General features: G+C 35.7%; 1 protein-coding gene across 3 annotated transcripts in view; it reads left to right on the top strand.

The window, feature by feature from the left end:
* The window catches only part of RALGAPA1 (Ral GTPase activating protein catalytic subunit alpha 1), a 286,431-nt gene that overhangs the window by 25,282 nt on the left and 243,860 nt on the right, over nucleotides 1-17,289 (top strand). For all 3 annotated transcript variants that reach the window (XM_058429656.1, XM_032134679.2, XM_032134668.3), the window contains exons 2-4: nucleotides 9,100-9,210; nucleotides 9,804-9,853; nucleotides 13,762-13,819. In XM_058429656.1, coding sequence (XP_058285639.1) covers nucleotides 9,100-9,210; nucleotides 9,804-9,853; nucleotides 13,762-13,819 — 219 coding nt within the window. The remainder of the gene's footprint in view (nucleotides 1-9,099; nucleotides 9,211-9,803; nucleotides 9,854-13,761; nucleotides 13,820-17,289) is intronic.

The following is a 17,289-nucleotide window of genomic DNA, read 5'->3' as shown; positions in this document are numbered from 1 at the left end:
GTGAAGGTAATGCATTTGCTTGCAATAAATATCAGTAACTTGATGATATAACAGTTTGTAATATCTAGACTTAGGAAAAAAAAATTTGCTTTTCTCAGTCTGATCTCCATGAGCTCTTCTACTCCTTTTTAGGTTAATTCTTTTCAGACTGGCTAAGAAGGTATAGTCTCAAATTCAGTTAGCCAGGTAGGATCTGGCAGGTCTCACAAATTAGGATGTCAAGGGGTTGAATATTAGATGAGCTAAAAGGAATAGATCAGCAAAAAAGGAAAAGAAACAGAAACTCATACCTTTTAGCAATCACTCCCCATTTCTCCTTACTTCCTGCCCCCTGCCAGCCATTAGATACTTTCTATCTCTATGGTTGACTCTTCTGCATGTTTCATATAAATAGAATAACAAATATATGGCCTTTTGTGTGTGGCTTCTTTCACTTAGCATAATGTTTTCAAAGTCCATCAGATTGTAGCTTATAATACTATTTCGTGCTTTTTACGGCTAGATAATATTCATTGTATGGATTATACCATATTTTGTCTATCCATTCATCAATTGATGGACATTTGGGTTATTTCCACTGTTTGACCATTATGAATAATAATGTTATAAACATTTGTGTGGGCATACATTTTCTTTCTTTTTCTTTTTTCTAATAAGAGATGAGACACTTTTGCCATGTTGCCCAGCCTGAGCTTATGTTTTCAATTCTTGGGTATATAATGTTCTAGGAATGGAATTGCTGGGCCATATGATAACTCTATATTAAACTTTTTAGGGACCTGCCACACTGTTTTCCAGAGTGTCTTCATCATTTATATTCCCACCAGCAATGTATAAAGATTCAAATTTTCCCATATTGCCAACACTTGGTATTGTCTGTCTTTCTGATTATAGCTATCATAGTGGGTTGGAAATAGTATCTCATTGTGGTTTTGCTTTGCATTTCCCTGATGGCTAATGATGTTAAACATTTTTTCATGAGCTTACTGGCTATTTGTATATCTTCTTAGGAGAAATATATATTCAAATCCTTTGATCATTAAAAATTTTTGTTTTACAATTGAATTATAAGAATTCTTTCTATATTCTGGATACTAATGTTTTAAAATCAGTTATATAATTTGCAAATATTTTCTTGCATTCTGTAGGTTATTTTCTCATTTTCTTGATAGTGTCCTCTGAAGCAAAAAGGTTTTGAATTTTGATGAAGTCAAATTTATTTTTTCTTTTATTGCTTGTGCATTTAGTGTCATATCTAAGAAAGAATTGACTGATTCAAGGTCATGTTTTCTTCTGAGTTTTATAATTTTAGTTTTTACATTTAGGTTTTTGATCCATTTTGAGTTAATTTTTCAAGTATCGTCTTCATGCTTTTCAACTGTCTGTTGAAAAGACTTTTGAAGGGTACCAGACAACTCAATGAGAAAAAAAAAGGTCAACCATTTGTTTAAAATACTTTTTTTTTCCTCCTTTTCCTCCTTGAGTTGTTTGGTACCCTCGTCGATGATCAGTTGATCATCAGTGTAAGGATTTATTTCTGAACTCTCAATTGTTCCATTCATATATATGTCTATCCTTATCCCAGTACTACACTCTGTTGATTAGTGTAGCTTTGTAGTAAGTTTTGAAATGAGAAAATGTCAGTTCTCCAGCATTGTTCTTGGTGGCTCATGCCTGTAATCTCAGGACTTTGGGAGTAGAGGTGAGAGGATTGCTTGAGTCCAGGAGTTTGAGACCAGCCTGGGCAACATGTGGCAACGCCTGTCTCTACAAAAAATTTAAAAAATGAGCCAGGTGTGATGGCATACACTTGTAGTCCCAGTGACTCAGGAGGCTGAGGTGGGAGGATTGCTTGAGTCCGGGAAGTTGAGGCTGCAGTGATCTGTGAATGCACCACTGCATTCCAGCCTAGGTAACAGCGAGACTCCATTTAAAAAAAAAAAAAAGACTGTTTTGACTATTCTGGGTCACTTGCATTTTCTTTTGAATTTTAGGATTAGCTTGTCAGTTTTTGCAAAAAACTACGTTAGGATTTTGGTAAACAGTACATTGAGGCTGGGTGCAGTGGCTCACGCCTGTAATCCCAGCACTTTGGGAGGCCATGGCGGGTGGATCACCTGAGGTTAGGAGTTCAAGACCAGCCTGGCCAACCTCGTCTCTACTAAAAATACAAAAATTAGCTGGGTGTGGTGGCACATGCATGTAATCGCAGCTACTCTGGAGGCTGAGGCGGGATAATCTCTTGAACCTGGGAAGCAGAGGTTGCAATGAGCCAATCAAGCCACTGCACTCCTGCCTGGGCAACAGAGTGATACTCTCTCTCAAAAAAAGAAAAAATAGAAAAAAAAAAGAGTACATTGAATCTTTAGGTATATTTGGGGGCTGTTGCTGTCTTAACAGCATTCAGTCTTACTCATGAACACAGAATGTCTCCATTTGTTTTAGTCTTTAATTTTTTTCGGTAATGTTTTGTAGTTTCCAGTGTACAAGTCTTGTACTTCTTTTGTTAAATTTAAGTATTTTATTCTGTTTCGAACTATTGTAAATGGAATTGTTTGCTTAATTTCACTTTTAGATTGTTCTTTGCCAGTGTATAGAAATACAGTTGATTTTTCTTATTAATCTTGTATTCTGCAACCTAGTTGAGCTTGTTTGTCAGTCAGATAGGATTTTTTGGTGGATTCCTTAGGATTTTCGATATCCAAGATCATGTCATTTATGAGTAGAGATAGTAATGCTTTGGACTTTACAATGTGTGTGGCTTTTATTTCTTTTTCATGCATAATTGTCTTGGCTAGAATTTACAGTATAATATTAAATAAAGGTAACAAAAAGACATTCTTGTCTTGTTCATGCTTTTAGGGGTAAAGTTTTCAATCTTTTATCACTGAGTGTGTTGTTAGTTGTGACCTTTTCATAGATACCCGTTATCAGGTTAAGAAATACTTTTCTTTTCCTAGCTTTTTGAGTATCTTTAGGATGAAATTATGTTGGGTTTTGTCAGATGTTTTTTCTGTGTCTGTTGAAACTATCATGTGAGTTTTGACCGTTATGTTAACATAAGGTATTACAGTGATTGATTTTTATATGTTGAACCAACCTTGCCTTCTGGGATGAATGTCACTTAGTCATACTGAGTGTGTGTGTATGTGTGTGTGTGTGTGTGTGTGTGTGTGTGTGTGTATGTATGTATAGATAGATCCAGTTTTCTAGTATTTTGTTGAGGATTTTTACATTCATATTCATAAAGGATATTGGTCTGTGTTTTTCTTGTAATGTTTTTGTCTGATTTTCATATGAGAATATTGGCCTCATAGAATGAGTGGGAAGTATACTCTATTTTTTGAAAGAGTTGGTAGGATTCACCCATAAGCCATTTGAGTCCAAGCTTTTTTTTGAAGTAGTTTTTTTCCCCCCACTAATTCAATTTTCTCATTCATTGTAGGTTGTTTCAGAATTTCTATTTCTTCCTGAGTCAGTTTTGGTGGTTTGTGACTTTCTAATAATTTGTTCATTTCATATAGGCTGTCTAATTTGCTAGCATACAGTTGCTCATAGTATTCTCTTATAATTTTTATTTCTGTAGGGTTAGTAGTAATGTATTATATTCCGGTCCAGATTAGTAATTTGAATCTTATGTCTTTTTCAGTTTGGACAGTCTAGCTAACAGTTTGTCAAGTTTGTTGAGTTTTTCAAAGACCCAATTTTTGTTTAATGATTTTTTTGGGGGGTCTCTATTTCTTTTATGTCCTTTCTAATCTTTATTTCCTTCTTCTTTGTGCTTTAGGATTAGTTTGCTCTTTATTTTTGTATGTATGTATGACCACACCTGGCTATTTTTAATTTCTTTGTAGAGATGGAGTCTCACTATATTGCCCTGACTGGTCTTAAACTGCTGGGCTCAATTGAGACTCCTGCCTCGGCCTCCCAAAGGGTTGGGATTACAGGTGTGAACCAACGCACCCAGCCAATGTTCTTACTTCCTAAGGTGGAACATTATGGGTTGATTTTCAGATTTCTTTCTCATACAGCAATTTAAAGCTATAGATTTTTCTGTAAGCACTGGATTAGCTGGATGCCATAAGTTTTGATATGTTGTATTTTCATTTACATTCATCTCAAAGATTTTCTAACTTTTCCCGTGATTTGTCTTTGACCAATTGGTTATTTAGTGGTGTATTGCTAAATTTCCACATATTTGTGAGTTTTCTTAATTTCCTTGTGTTACTGATTTCTAATTTCATTCCACTGTGGCCAGATAACATACTTTGTCTTCAGTCCTTTTAAATTACTGAAGTTTATTTTATGGCCTTACATATGGTCCATTTTGGATAGTATACCATGTGCATTTGAAAAGACTGTGTATTCTTTTGTTGTTAGATGGGCATTCGATAGATGTCTGTTAGATCTGGTTGCATTGTGGTATTGTTTAGGTCTTCTATTTTCACTTCTGTCTAGTTCTATTCATTATTGAAAGTAGAGTGTTGACTCAAATTATCATTGTTGAATTGTGTGTATATTCCTTCAGTTCTGTTCAGTTTCTGCTTTGGGGGTTGGGAGTTCTGCTGTTAAGTGCATATATGTTCACAATTGTTATATCTTCTTAAAAGATTAACCCTTTAACCATTATCAAATGCCCTTCTTCTTCTCTAGCAATAATTTTTTTATTTTTTTTATTTTTTTTGAGACAGTCTAGCTCTGTTACCCAGGCTGGAGTGCAGTGGTGCGATCTTGACTCACTGCAACCTCCGCCTCCCGGGTTCAAGCGATTCTCCTGCTTCAGCCTCCCTGGTGGCTGGGACTACAGGCGCCCACCACCACGCCCAGCTAGTAGAGACAGGGTTTCACCATGTTGGCCAGGATGGTCTCTATCTCTTAAACTCATGATCCGCCCACCTCAGCCTCCCAAAGTGCTGGGATTATAGGCGTGAGCCACTGTGCCCAGCCTGATTTTGATCATTTTTATTAGCATTAGAAAGTAAATAATTTTCAGACTTTGTTAGCATGCCTTATGGGAAGGAAATTGAGAGAGAATACTTTGGCTCCTAATATGTCGCAAAATCTTGAGTTGATTCATGTTTGCTTTTGTTGTGTTTTTTTTTTGTTTGCTTTGTTATTGTTCTCATTTTCTTTTTTCTCTTAGAACATTGTGTTTTTGAAACATTAATTTTAGGAAATTTAGAAGTAATTATAGCAGCCTATTTCTTTCCCTCATTATTATTTATTTTTTTTTTTAGTGACAAGGTCTCGCTTTGTTGCCTAGACTGGAGTGCATTGGCTCAATCATAGCACACTGCAACTTAACTTAAATTCCTAGGCTCAAGGAATTCCCCCACCTGAGTCTCCAGAGTTGCTGGGACTACAGGCACATGCCACCATGCTTGGCTGATTTTTTAATTTTGTAGAAATGAAATCTCAATGTGATGCCCAGGCTGGTCTCAAACTCCTGGCCTCAAACAACCCTCCCACTTAGCCTCCTAAAGTACTGGGATTACAGATGTCAACCACCTTACCCAGCCCAAACCTGTTTTATTCTAATTTCATAATTCTTTAAACTACTCTGTGGGAGAACTAGAACACCTTTCCTCTTTATTTCAGTTGTATGTGTTTTTACTTTTATATTTGATGAACTATATTTAACTAGTATTTGATGACTATTATTATTCTTATAGGCAGATAATAGATAAATATTTAGTATTCTTTTTTTACAGATGTATTACATTGGAGGCTGAATAGATCTAGGGTTACCTGTTGTTTAAATCCTGACTCTACTTATTATGAGCTAAGTTTCTTAGACTCTCTGTACCTAAATTTTCTCATCTGTAAAATGGAGATAATAATGGTACTAATTTCGTAGTATTGCTATGTAGATTATAGGAATTAGTTTCTGTGGAGTGCTGAGAATAGTGTGCATTGTTTAGAAAACATTCACTTTGTGTTACACATTATTATTTTGTCTAGTTCTGTGAAAAGTCACATAGGTAGTAAGTGTTACAGACAGGAGTGAAATCTGGGTATTCTAATTCCAGTCAAGAGGAGGCAGTTCTATTTTGCCTGTCAGTAGGTTATGCAGTCTTTTCCAAGGTAAAAATTTCCATATTATATGAACTGAATATAATAAAGTAAAAATAATTAATTTTGTTAGTAATAAAACACATTTGAGTACATATTGTTTGCTCAGCATTGTGCCAATTTTTAGAAATCCTGAGGTAGACACATCTTCTATTCTAAAGATGCTAGACTAGTCCTGGAAGAAAGACAATAAGACATTTGAAACATTGTTCTTTCCATAAAAGAGAAATGTACAGAATCCAAGGGAATAGAGAGGAAAGGCATATATCTCTTTCCTTTTGGAATGGCAGAACAAAAAACAGTCTTGGAAAATTACATAGATAAGACATCACTAAAGAGTTACTATGCCAGGTGTTGTGGCTCACACCTGTAATCCCAACACTTTGAGACCAAGACAGGAGGATTGCTTCAGCCCAGTAGTTTGAGACCAGCCTGGGCAACATAACAAGACCCCATCTCTACAAAAGTTAGCTAGGTGTGGTGGGGAGACCTGGGTCCCAGGTACTTTTGGAGGCTGAGGTGGGAGTGCTTGAACTCAAGAGGTTGAGGCTGCAGTGAGTTGTAATCATGCCACTGCACTCTAGCCTGGGTGATAGAGTGAGACCCTGTCTCCCCCCAGAAATTATAATGAATATTCATAGGATATGATAATACCTGAAAGAGTTTAAAGTGCTATCTATATGTTGTTACTATATTTTGAAATCTTATGTTGAGCCTTAGTGCATTCTAAGAAATTAATTGATGTTTACCTTTAACTTGAGTTTATTTACAATGAATAGTTTATTTCCTTTCAAAAATCTTTTATTTTTTCAGTTGCCTTTTAAAATTACATTTTGAGGCTGGACACAGTGGCTCACGCCTGTAATCCCAGCACTTTGGGAGATTGAGGTGGGCGGATCACTTGAGGTCGGGCTGGCCAACATAGTGAAACCCCATCTCTACTGAAAATATAAAAATTAGCCAGGTGTGATAGTGGGCACCTGTAATCCCAGCTACTCGGGAGTCTGAGGCAGGAGAATCGCTTGAACCCTGGAGGTGGAGGTTGCAGTGAGCTGAAATTGTACCACTACACTACAGCCTGGGCCACAGAGCCAGACACCATCTCAAAAAAATAAAACAGAAACAAAAAATTCTATTTTGTATTGTAAGAGAAGTAATGTGCTTTTTGTAAACAATTTGGAATAGTAGGAAGTACATAAAGTAGAATTTCTCCACACTTTTTCACCAGCATTCTCACTTACCCTGAAAATGAACTAAGCAACAATAAAACTAGTCATGCTCCCTAGAGGTAACGCTGCCTAGTTGTTCTTCATATGCATAAATACATATAAATTTATGCATTCTGTGCATAAATACATATACATATGCATAAGTACATGCAAGCATATCTCAAGTCTACTTGTTTATTTTTATTAAAATGCTGTAAGCTTTAGCCAACATGAATTATTTTTCTGGATACTATCATACCTCACGTTTTTCTTTTTTTTTTTCGTTAATAGGTTTTTATTGGTAGCACTTAAAAATGGTATCTTAAATATATTTTGTTAACAAAATATATTATTACAATTAATTTCCCCGTGTCATTTTATTTCTTAAAATTTGATTACAAGGAAATTTAAAATCACATATGTAGCTAATATTTGTGGCTTGCATTATATTTCTAGGAGACAGCACTGATTTAGACAGATTGCTGGTTATGCATTTGTTAATCTCTTCCAAGAAGGACCCAGAAACTACAGTTCTCCAATCTGGATCTCATAGATTATGAGAGAACCAGGCCACTTTGACTTTTTTTTTTTTTTGAAGCTTCATAGTAAATTAAAAAAAATTTTTTTTATTATACTTTAAGTTCTAGGGTACACGTGCCCAACATGCAGGTTTGTTGCATATGTATACATGCATACCTCACGTTTTTCTTGCTCCATGTATTTTTTATGCCTTGAATGCCCTTTCCATTCAACTCCACCACTTTATGTCTAGTGTTCTTCCTGTCCTTAAAAATCTTTTCAGATATTATGTACTCTGTCAGGCCTTTTTTCTTTCCCCAACTTTGTGCTTTATTGGGCTTTGAAAGTACTCTTGTGTTTCTAAAGTGCCATATATTTTGACATCTCACTTTTAGTACTAACACCTTCTACTGTTTATATAGTTATTCATTTAATTTTGCATGCCCTGCTCTTACTGACAGTTTCTTTAGAGCAGTACTGTCTGTGTTTGAGCTTTTTAATCCCTAAGTACCTATTTACAAAGCCTATTGTTAGATACCTATTTTTAGAATAAATATATTCCAGACATTATAAATTCTTCTTTTTTTTTTTCCCCCAAGGTGAAGTCTCACTCTGTCTTCCCAGGCTAGAGTGCAGTGGCGCCATCTTGGCTCACTGTAGCCTCCACCTCCTGGGTTCAAGTGATTCTCGTGCCTCAGCCTCCCAAGTAGCTGGGATTACAGGCACACGCCACCACACCTAGCTGATTTATGTATTTTTAGTGGAAATGAGGTTTCACTGTGTTGGCCAGTCTGGTTTCGAACTCCTGACCTCAGGTATCTGTCCCCCTGGCCTCCCAAAGTTGGGATTACAGGCGTGAGCCACAGTGCCTGGCCTTCAGACATCATAAATTATTATTCTGATTTTAAACTCTCTTGGGGAGAAGTTAGGAAAGCTGTAGCTGTGAATTGAAAATAGAACTTAACTTCTTTTTTTGGTATGATGGTATGATTAATGATTTTGAATAAGTTTTTCTGAGCCATTGTTTTCTTGATCAGTTTTTAAAATTAAAACTAAAATCGGCAAAGACTAAAGTTTTAAGAACAAGGATATAGACATAGAAATATATATTGTAACATGGTACATATATACAATGAAGTACTATTCAGCCATAAAAAAAAAAGAAATATATATTGTAAATATTTTAATAGAATATAATTTTAGGAGCAATTCTTTGACTTTGAAGGAAACTTGTCACTGAATATTTGCTAACTTGATTTAACATACATGTAAATAATCAGTAATTTTTTTTATTTTTCAGAGAATGCAGAATCTATTGATCTTAAACAGTTTTTCGACCAACATTTTTCACATATATACTATGTGTTCTTTGAAAATTTTGTGACTATTGAAGCTAGTCTTAAACAGAAAGGTAAGATGCTAACATATATCTTGGCTTATGTTAATATTTCTAATAATTGTCATAAACATAACTTAAAGGCTCTTGGACATATTGTTTCACTTATTTTTGTCGGACAGCTTTTTGCTTTCCCTCTCACACTGCTATCATAGGTTTAGTGATCTGTATTTTAAAGACAACTGATGGGTTAGTATTACTATCCTTATTACTTTACAATGGCTTTGAAGATTTGCTTTTTCACTGGTCAGGTTGATTTGTTCCCTCATTCTGCCTTCTTTGGTTCTGCCCTAGGAGCATATGTCACATTTGAGCAGTCATTTTCATATTTTCATTTTCAGAGCTTATTTGAAGTTCTTTGTAATATGTCATGATTTGTTTCTAGACATAAATATGTAGAACCTAAATTTAATTACAGTACTCAAAAGAGTAAAGAGAGTGACTGTGATATTGTCTACACAATGAGTGGAATATGCTTTAAACATTTTACTAAATAATTGCTGGGAAAAAAAACCTTCATTCTTGAAATATTTTTAGTTCATTAAGTGATTGTTAACAATGAGGACAAAATGATATGTTTTAAATGTTTTCTTATAAAAATGTTTTAGGTCACAAGTCTCAAAGAGAGGAATTGGATGCTATACTTTTTATTTTTGAGGTAAGTGCTTCTGAATCTAACTTTTCCCTTTTTCAGAAATAATTTTTGGAACATACCAAGGAATATATTTAAATTATAAAACATGTAATGAAACACTCTGAATTTGCCAGCCTTTCTAAGAACTAAATCTAAATTTTTTAAATATGCCTGACTGAATCCTATACTTTTGAGGTACAATGTATTACTTTTTGGTACAGATATAACTATGTTTTTATACATTTGACGCCACAAAATTGGTATGATATTCAGTGTGTTTGCAAACAATGAAAATTTTAATTTGTCGAAGGTTTACTGAAATGGAAAATTTGTTTTTGTTTTAACTCCAAAACATTCTTACTTAAGAAGGTATATTCCTGTAACTTTTATGTGCCTAAGGGATTTATTGTTTCTTGGTTCACTGCTTTTCATCGCAAACTTGTTTAAAATAGTCTTAAATATTTTAAAAATTGTCATTTTACATTAGATAGAAATGGGGCAAGTCTTTATAAATAAAAGTCAGGAAACATAGCTCATAGGTAAATGAACAAAATTTTGATGCTCTGCTAAAAATTAAGACCCTTTTACCCCCCTTTTAAAATAACTCCTTGCTCTTTATTGTCTTTCAAAGTAAACAGATAAACAGTCATAGGAGTATTCTGATCTTCACTGAGAATTTCGAGACCTGTAGAAAGCCAGGAGTATGCATAGAAAATAATTTGGAAATCAGTTTCTGAAGATTGAGCTATTCTGTCTGGTGCTAATTAAAGATAATTCACTCTTGGCTATATGTGGTGGTTCAAAGTAATCCCTGCACTTTTGGGGGCTGAGGTGGGAGGCTCATTTGAGCTCAGGAGTTAGAGACCAGCCTGGGCAACACCGCAAGACCTAGTCTCTACCAAAAATCAAAAAACTTAGCCATGCATGGTGGTGGCAGGCGCTTGTAGTGCTGGTGACTCAGGAGGCTGAGGTGGGAGGATCCCTTGAACCCAGGAGGTCAAAACTATAGTGTGCTCTGATTGTGCCACTGCACTCTTGGGCAAGAGAGGGAGGCTCTGTCTCAAAAATAATAATAATAATTCACTCTTTAGTATTTTGATGTAATTTAGAAGAATTTGAACAACCTCATTTATATGTCTCTTAGCTGTTGATTTGGTTACAGGGGGAAAAAAAAGAATTTTTTTTAAGAGTTCCAAACAGCAGTAATGCTGATGTTAGTATCTGTTCTGCAGTTAATTTTCATTAGTCGTGACCCCTGAGGAATTTGATTATATTACTTCCTGAAGTGTTTGCATGAACTGTTCACAAGGGGAATATTGAAACATAGATGCCTTGAGAAAGAATAAAAATATCCACAGAGAAAGCCAGCTAATGATTCTTGGAAAGTATTCCTTCAAATGTTTATGCTTGCCTTAGATTCAGAAAACTGAGATGATTGATTAGTTAATAGAAGCCCTTTTGGAGTATTCCTTATAGGTAAAAATAACTTTTTCTATATGTAATATATACCGATTATTTTCTGTTCTTTACATAGAAATGTTTGTCTTTAATGGATCACTAAATTTTATTAGAAAAAAGGTCTGAGATACCAGGTTTTCATCTTTTGAAAAAAATCATTTGATTTTTGTGCTGACGTTCTTCTACTTATAGTAGGGGACCTCCACCTTTAGAAACTAATGATGAAAAAGAAATCATAAATAAAATTATTTCCTTCTTCTGGAATAAAAACCATCATTATGTAATGTTGATAATATGGTAGAGGATTTATATTCTGTGCAGTTTATGGCACATGTAATTTCTTTAATCTTTTATTTACCATATAAAAAGATATAAGGGGCTAAATCTAAAGTATAATTATTAGTCATAATTTAGAAATGCTTTCAAATAGTTTACAAATTTGTCTTTTCAACTTTTCTATAAGTTTATCTCTTTCTATCCAAAAAAAGTATAATTATGCAGTTGTTGGCCAGCTATGGGAGACATAGGGAGGACAAAGGTAAAAGTTTATGTGTCTCATGTGGGACCAGCATTTATCTGTGTAGAACTTTAAAATTTCTTTATCATCCTTTCATATGGGGTTTACTAAAGAAGATGATATCAACGAGAAGACCAGGAAGTATAAAATATGCATGTCATCGTTTGATCAGTAATATTATCAAGGCAGAGGTTTTGGAAATAGGTGTATTGAATTTGGAACCTCTGTTCTTTCACTTTCTAGTTTTGTAACCTAAGCGCACTACTTAAAATGAGATAAACCCTCCTTTTGGAATGATTGCAAGGATTAATGCAAGGTATATTAATTAATATATCATATATAATAAAGTGCCTAGTGTTTGGCCTTTATAAGCATTCATTTAATGGTGTTCGAAATAATAGTAAGAACAGCAATAACAACAAACACACAAAAATGTCATTCAGCAAGTAGATGAGTATTGAGAGCCCTGTTTAGCAGTAAGGTAGCTCTTGATTAAGAATAATCCACACAGGTATAATATTAAGGGAAATAAAAGGCAGAATTTTGAACATATTTGTGTAAAGATTTTATTACCAGGTAATTGAAACCTAAATATATTAGCTTAACTATAGGGCTCCTAAAATTTTAAATCCTGCTCTCTGTCCGGGTGCAGTGGCTCATGCTTATAATCCCAGCACTTTTGAAGGTCAAGGCAGGAGGATTGTAAATACTCCATCTCCACAAAAATAATAAAAAAAAATTTAGCTTGGCGTGGTGACACACACTTGTAGTCCTATTTGGGAGGCTGAGATGAGCGGATCACTTGAACCCATGAGTTTGTGGCTGCGGTGAATTATGATCACACCACTGCGTTCCAGCCAGGGTGACAGGGTGAAACCCCCACCTCTTAAAAAAAAAATTTGCTCTCATACCTATATCCATCATAGTATCTAAGTACCTCTAGTTTCACATGATTAACTCAGTATAAATATTTGATGGGGTTCTCATGAAATCAAAATATTTTCTCTAGGATTGTCAAGGTAGGAGAAAGAACCATTAGAAGAAAGAGAAAATGTCACAAATATTAATATCTGAAAGAATTGAAACTCATCAGTGATATCCACAATATAGAAATTCTAGGAATTGCTAGACCTAGTGGTGTGTGCCTGTATTCCCACCTTCTTGGGAGGCTGAGGCAGGAGGATCGCTTGAGTCTGGGAGTTCAAGGCTGTGATGCACTATGATCATGCCTCTGAATAGCCAGTGCACTCCAGCCTGTGCAACATAGCAAGACTCTGTCTCTAAAGGGGGAAAAAAAGAAAATCTAGAAATAGTAAATAAGCATTTTAAATATATTAGAATTAGCATTTAATCATTAGGAAAACATATACCTTCTATATTATTGTAAAAGATGTATTTTGTTAATTTCTTGTTCCAAGTACTGGTTAGTGTTGCTTGTTGTTTTTTGAGGCTTTCAAATAGTGATCAACATGCCAGTGGTAAAATAATGTCAGTACTATCAGATTAGCTCAGGGACTATTTTGTAGTTTTTTGTTTGTTTGTTTGTTTTGTTTTGTTTTGTTTTGAGACAGAGTTTTGCTCTTATTGCCCAGGCTGGAGGGCAGTGGCATGATCTCGGCTCACGGTAACCTCTGCCTCTTGGGTTCAAGCAATTCTCCTGCCTCAGCTTCCTGAGTAGCTGGGATTACAAGCGCCTGCCACCACACCTGGCTAATTTTTGTATTTTTAGTAGAGGCAGTTTCACCATGTTGGCCAGGCAGGTCTCGAACTCCTGACCTCAGGTGATCCACCCACCTCAGCCTCCCAAAGCGCTGGGATTACAGGTGTGAGCCACTGTGCCCGGCCTATTTTGTATTTGTTATACTTAGTGAGCCCTTTAATTTTTCACATTTTGCAGGATGTGAACTCATTACTTGGTTTTATTCTTTTCTTTTTTTCTCTTTATATTGATTTTTAGAAAATTTTACAACTTCTTCCAGAAAGAATTCATCAGCGATGGCAGTTTCATAGTATTGGTAAGTAATTCAAATATGTATTTCATGTTTGAAACAAAGGATAATAATATGACAAATGTTCTTTAATGGGCTGCTAGTTGAAATGAATTAATAGGTGATGCTTTAGTAAAAAGAAAACAAAGAATACAAGAACAGATTGACTGGGAATATAAGAAAAATTATAGATGAAGGATTTGCAGTCAAAATGCCATATGAAATTTTTGGATCCACTGCTTCCTTTATTCTGATACATTAACAATGATGATAAAACGATAAAACAAAAAAGCAAGATTAGCATCAAGACAAATATCTCTGTGAATCAGAAATGGAAGAAAAATGCAAAGTGCCAAATAGAATGGACATTTGTGTTGTTTCTAGTTTATTTACTTATTGTTTGCTAGTTCTATTTGTTTTATTGTATATTCCTTTGGATTTTCTACTGTAGGGTTATATCGTCTGTGAATGAGTACAGTTACTTTTTTTTTTAATCGGATGCCTTTAATTTCTTTTCTTTCTTTTCTGTTTATTGTGCCTCCAGTACAATATTGAATAAAAGTGGCAAGAAAGAGCAGACATTCTTGCATTATTCCTGATTTCAGGGAGAAAGATAATGGTCAGTCTTTACCATTATATGTGATTTTAGCTGTAGTGTTTTTGTAGATGCCTTTTATCCAGCTGAAGAAGTTCTGTTTCTAGTTTGAGAGTTTTTAATCATAAATGTGCATTGTAGTTTGCCAAATGCTTTTTCTCCATCTATTGATGCGATCATTATCAGTGTCATTGGTGCTTTTGTCATTTATTCTATTAATATTATGTATTTTACTAATTGATTTTCAAGTGTTAAGCCAACTTTCCATACCTGAGGTAAATCCTACTTACTTACTATTTATAGTCCTTTTTATTTGTTGCTTACTTCAGTTTGCCTCTCTGTTTATGAGGAGTATTGTACTGTAGTTTATTTTGCCAATCTTTATTTGGCTTTACTATTAAGATAGCTATAGAAGTTTAGAAGTGGTCCCTCTTCTGTTTTCTGAAAGAGTTTGTGAATGAGTGGTAGGTAACATTTTCTTCTTTAAATAGTTGATAAAATTCAAAAGTGGAACCATTTGTACTTGGACTTTTCTTTGTGATATTTGTAATTATTACTTCGATTTCTTTACTTGTTATAGGTTTATTCAGATTTTATATATCTCTTTGAGTCAGTTTGGTAATTTGTTTCTTTCTAGGAACAAATTTGTTAGTAGAAAGTTGTTCAAGTTATTCCTTATAGTAATCCTTTTAATTCCTATAGGGTCAATAGTGATGTCCCATTTCATTCTTTTTTTTTAATATTACATAAACTTTTTATTTATTTATTCTTTAATGGTTTCAACTTTATTTTTAGATTCAGGGGATACATATGTGGGTTTGTTACATGTGTATATCTCATGATGCTGAGGTTTAGGGTGTGACTGATCCTGTCACCCAGGTGGTGAGCATAGTACCTAATAGTTTGTTTTTCAACCCTTGTCCCTCTAGTACTTCCCAATGTCTGTTGTTGCCATTTTTACGTCCATGAGTACCCAGTGTTTAGCTCCCACTTACAAGTGAGAGTATATGATATTTGATTTTCTGTTCCCATGTTAATTTGCTTTAGAATAATAGCCTCCAGCTGTATCTATGTTGCTAAATGTTGCTACAGAGGACATGATTTCATTCTTTTTAATGGCTATATCCGCTTTCATCCTTGATTTTGGTAATTTATGTCTTCTCTCCTATTTTATTGGCCAATCTAGCTATTTGTCATATTTGTTGATCTTTTCAAAGAACAAACTTTTGATATCATTGATTTTCTTTATACTTTTTCTGCTTTCTATTTTCTTGTTTTCCATTCTAGTCTTTGATATTTTATTTTATGTGTGTGTGTGTATATATTTATTTATGTATTTATGTATTTATTTTTTGAGACGGAGGTTCGCCCTTGTTGCCCAGACTGGAGTACAATGGCACGATCTCGGCTCACCATAACCTCCGCCTCCCAGATTCAAGCGATCCTCCTGCCTCATCCTCCTGAGCAGCTGGGATTACAGGCATGCACCACCACACCCGGCTTATTTTGTATTTTTAGTAGAGATGGGGTTTCTGCATGTTGTTCAGGCTGGTCATGAACTCCCGACCTCAGGTGATCTGCCCACCTTGGCCTCCCAAAGTGCTGGGATTAAAGACGTGAGCCACTGCGCCCGACCTATTTATTTTTTGTAGTACTGTATTTTTTTTTTAAGAGACAGGATCTTATTCAGTCACCCAGGCTGAAATGCAGTGCCACGACTGATCATGGTTCACTGAAGCCTTGAAATGGGCTTAAGCCATCCCCCCACTCAGCCTCTTAAGGAGCTAGGACCACAGATGTACACCACCAGGCCCAGCTCACTTTTTAAAATTATTTTTTGTAGAGACGGGGTCTTGCTTTGTTGCCCAGGCTGGTCTCAAACCTCCGGCTTCAAGCCATCCTCCTACCCCAACCTCCCAAAGTGCTGGGATTACAGGTGTGAGCCATCATACTCAACCTCTTTTATATTTTATAAAACATTCTGTGGCAGGCATGATGCCCCATGCCTGTCATCTCAGCACTTGGCAGAGGCTGAAAGAGGATGATCACTTGAGGCCAGGAGTTTGAGCCCAGCTTGAGCAACATAGTGAGACTCTGTCTTTAAAGCCAAAAAAAAAAATTTTTTTAAGTTAGCCTCACTTGTTGGTATGTGCCTGTAGTCCCTGCTACTCAGGAGGCTGAGGCAGGAGGATCACTTAAGTCCAGAAATTCAAGGGTGCAGTAAGCTGTGATCACACTGCTACACTCCAGTTGGGGTGACAGAATGAGACAATCTCTAAAACATGAAAATAAGGACAGATGCGGTGGCTCATGCCTATAATCCCAGCACTTTGAGAGCCTGAGGCAGGTGGATCGCTTGCTCATTGGAGTTCGAGACCAGCCTGGGCAACATGGTGAAACCCCATCTCGGAAAAAAATACAAAAATTATCCAGACATGGTGACTCCTTCATGTAGTCCCAGCTCCTTGGGAGGCTGATTTGGGAAGATCATCTGAACTTGGTGAGGTCAAGACTGCAACGAGCCAAGATCATGCCACTGCACTTTAGCCTGAGTAAAAAAATGATACCCTGTCTCAACAATAAAAAAAAAAATTTTTAATTAAAAAAGGGAGAAATTCTGCTTGCTTTGGGTTTAATTTACTCTTCTGTTTTTAGGTTTTTGTTTGTTTGTTTGTTTTTTGAGACAGAATCTTGCTCTGTCGCCCAGACTGGAGTGCAGTGGCGCTATCTTGGCTCACTGCAACCTCTGCCTCTTGGATTCAAGCGATTCTCCTGCCTCAGCCTCCTGAGTAGCTGGGACTACAGGCACATGCCACCACGCCCGGCTAATTTTTGTAGTTTTAGTAGAGACAGGGTTTCACCATGTTGGCCAGGATGGTCTCGATCTCCTGACCTCGTGATC

The sequence above is a fragment of the Hylobates moloch genome, unplaced genomic scaffold (genome assembly GCF_009828535.3).
Source record: "Hylobates moloch isolate HMO894 unplaced genomic scaffold, HMol_V3 SCAFFOLD_16, whole genome shotgun sequence".
Taxonomy (NCBI): Eukaryota; Metazoa; Chordata; class Mammalia; order Primates; family Hylobatidae; genus Hylobates; species Hylobates moloch.
The sequence above is the reverse complement of the archived record's forward strand: the minus strand, read 5'-3'. Positions and strand labels throughout refer to the sequence as shown.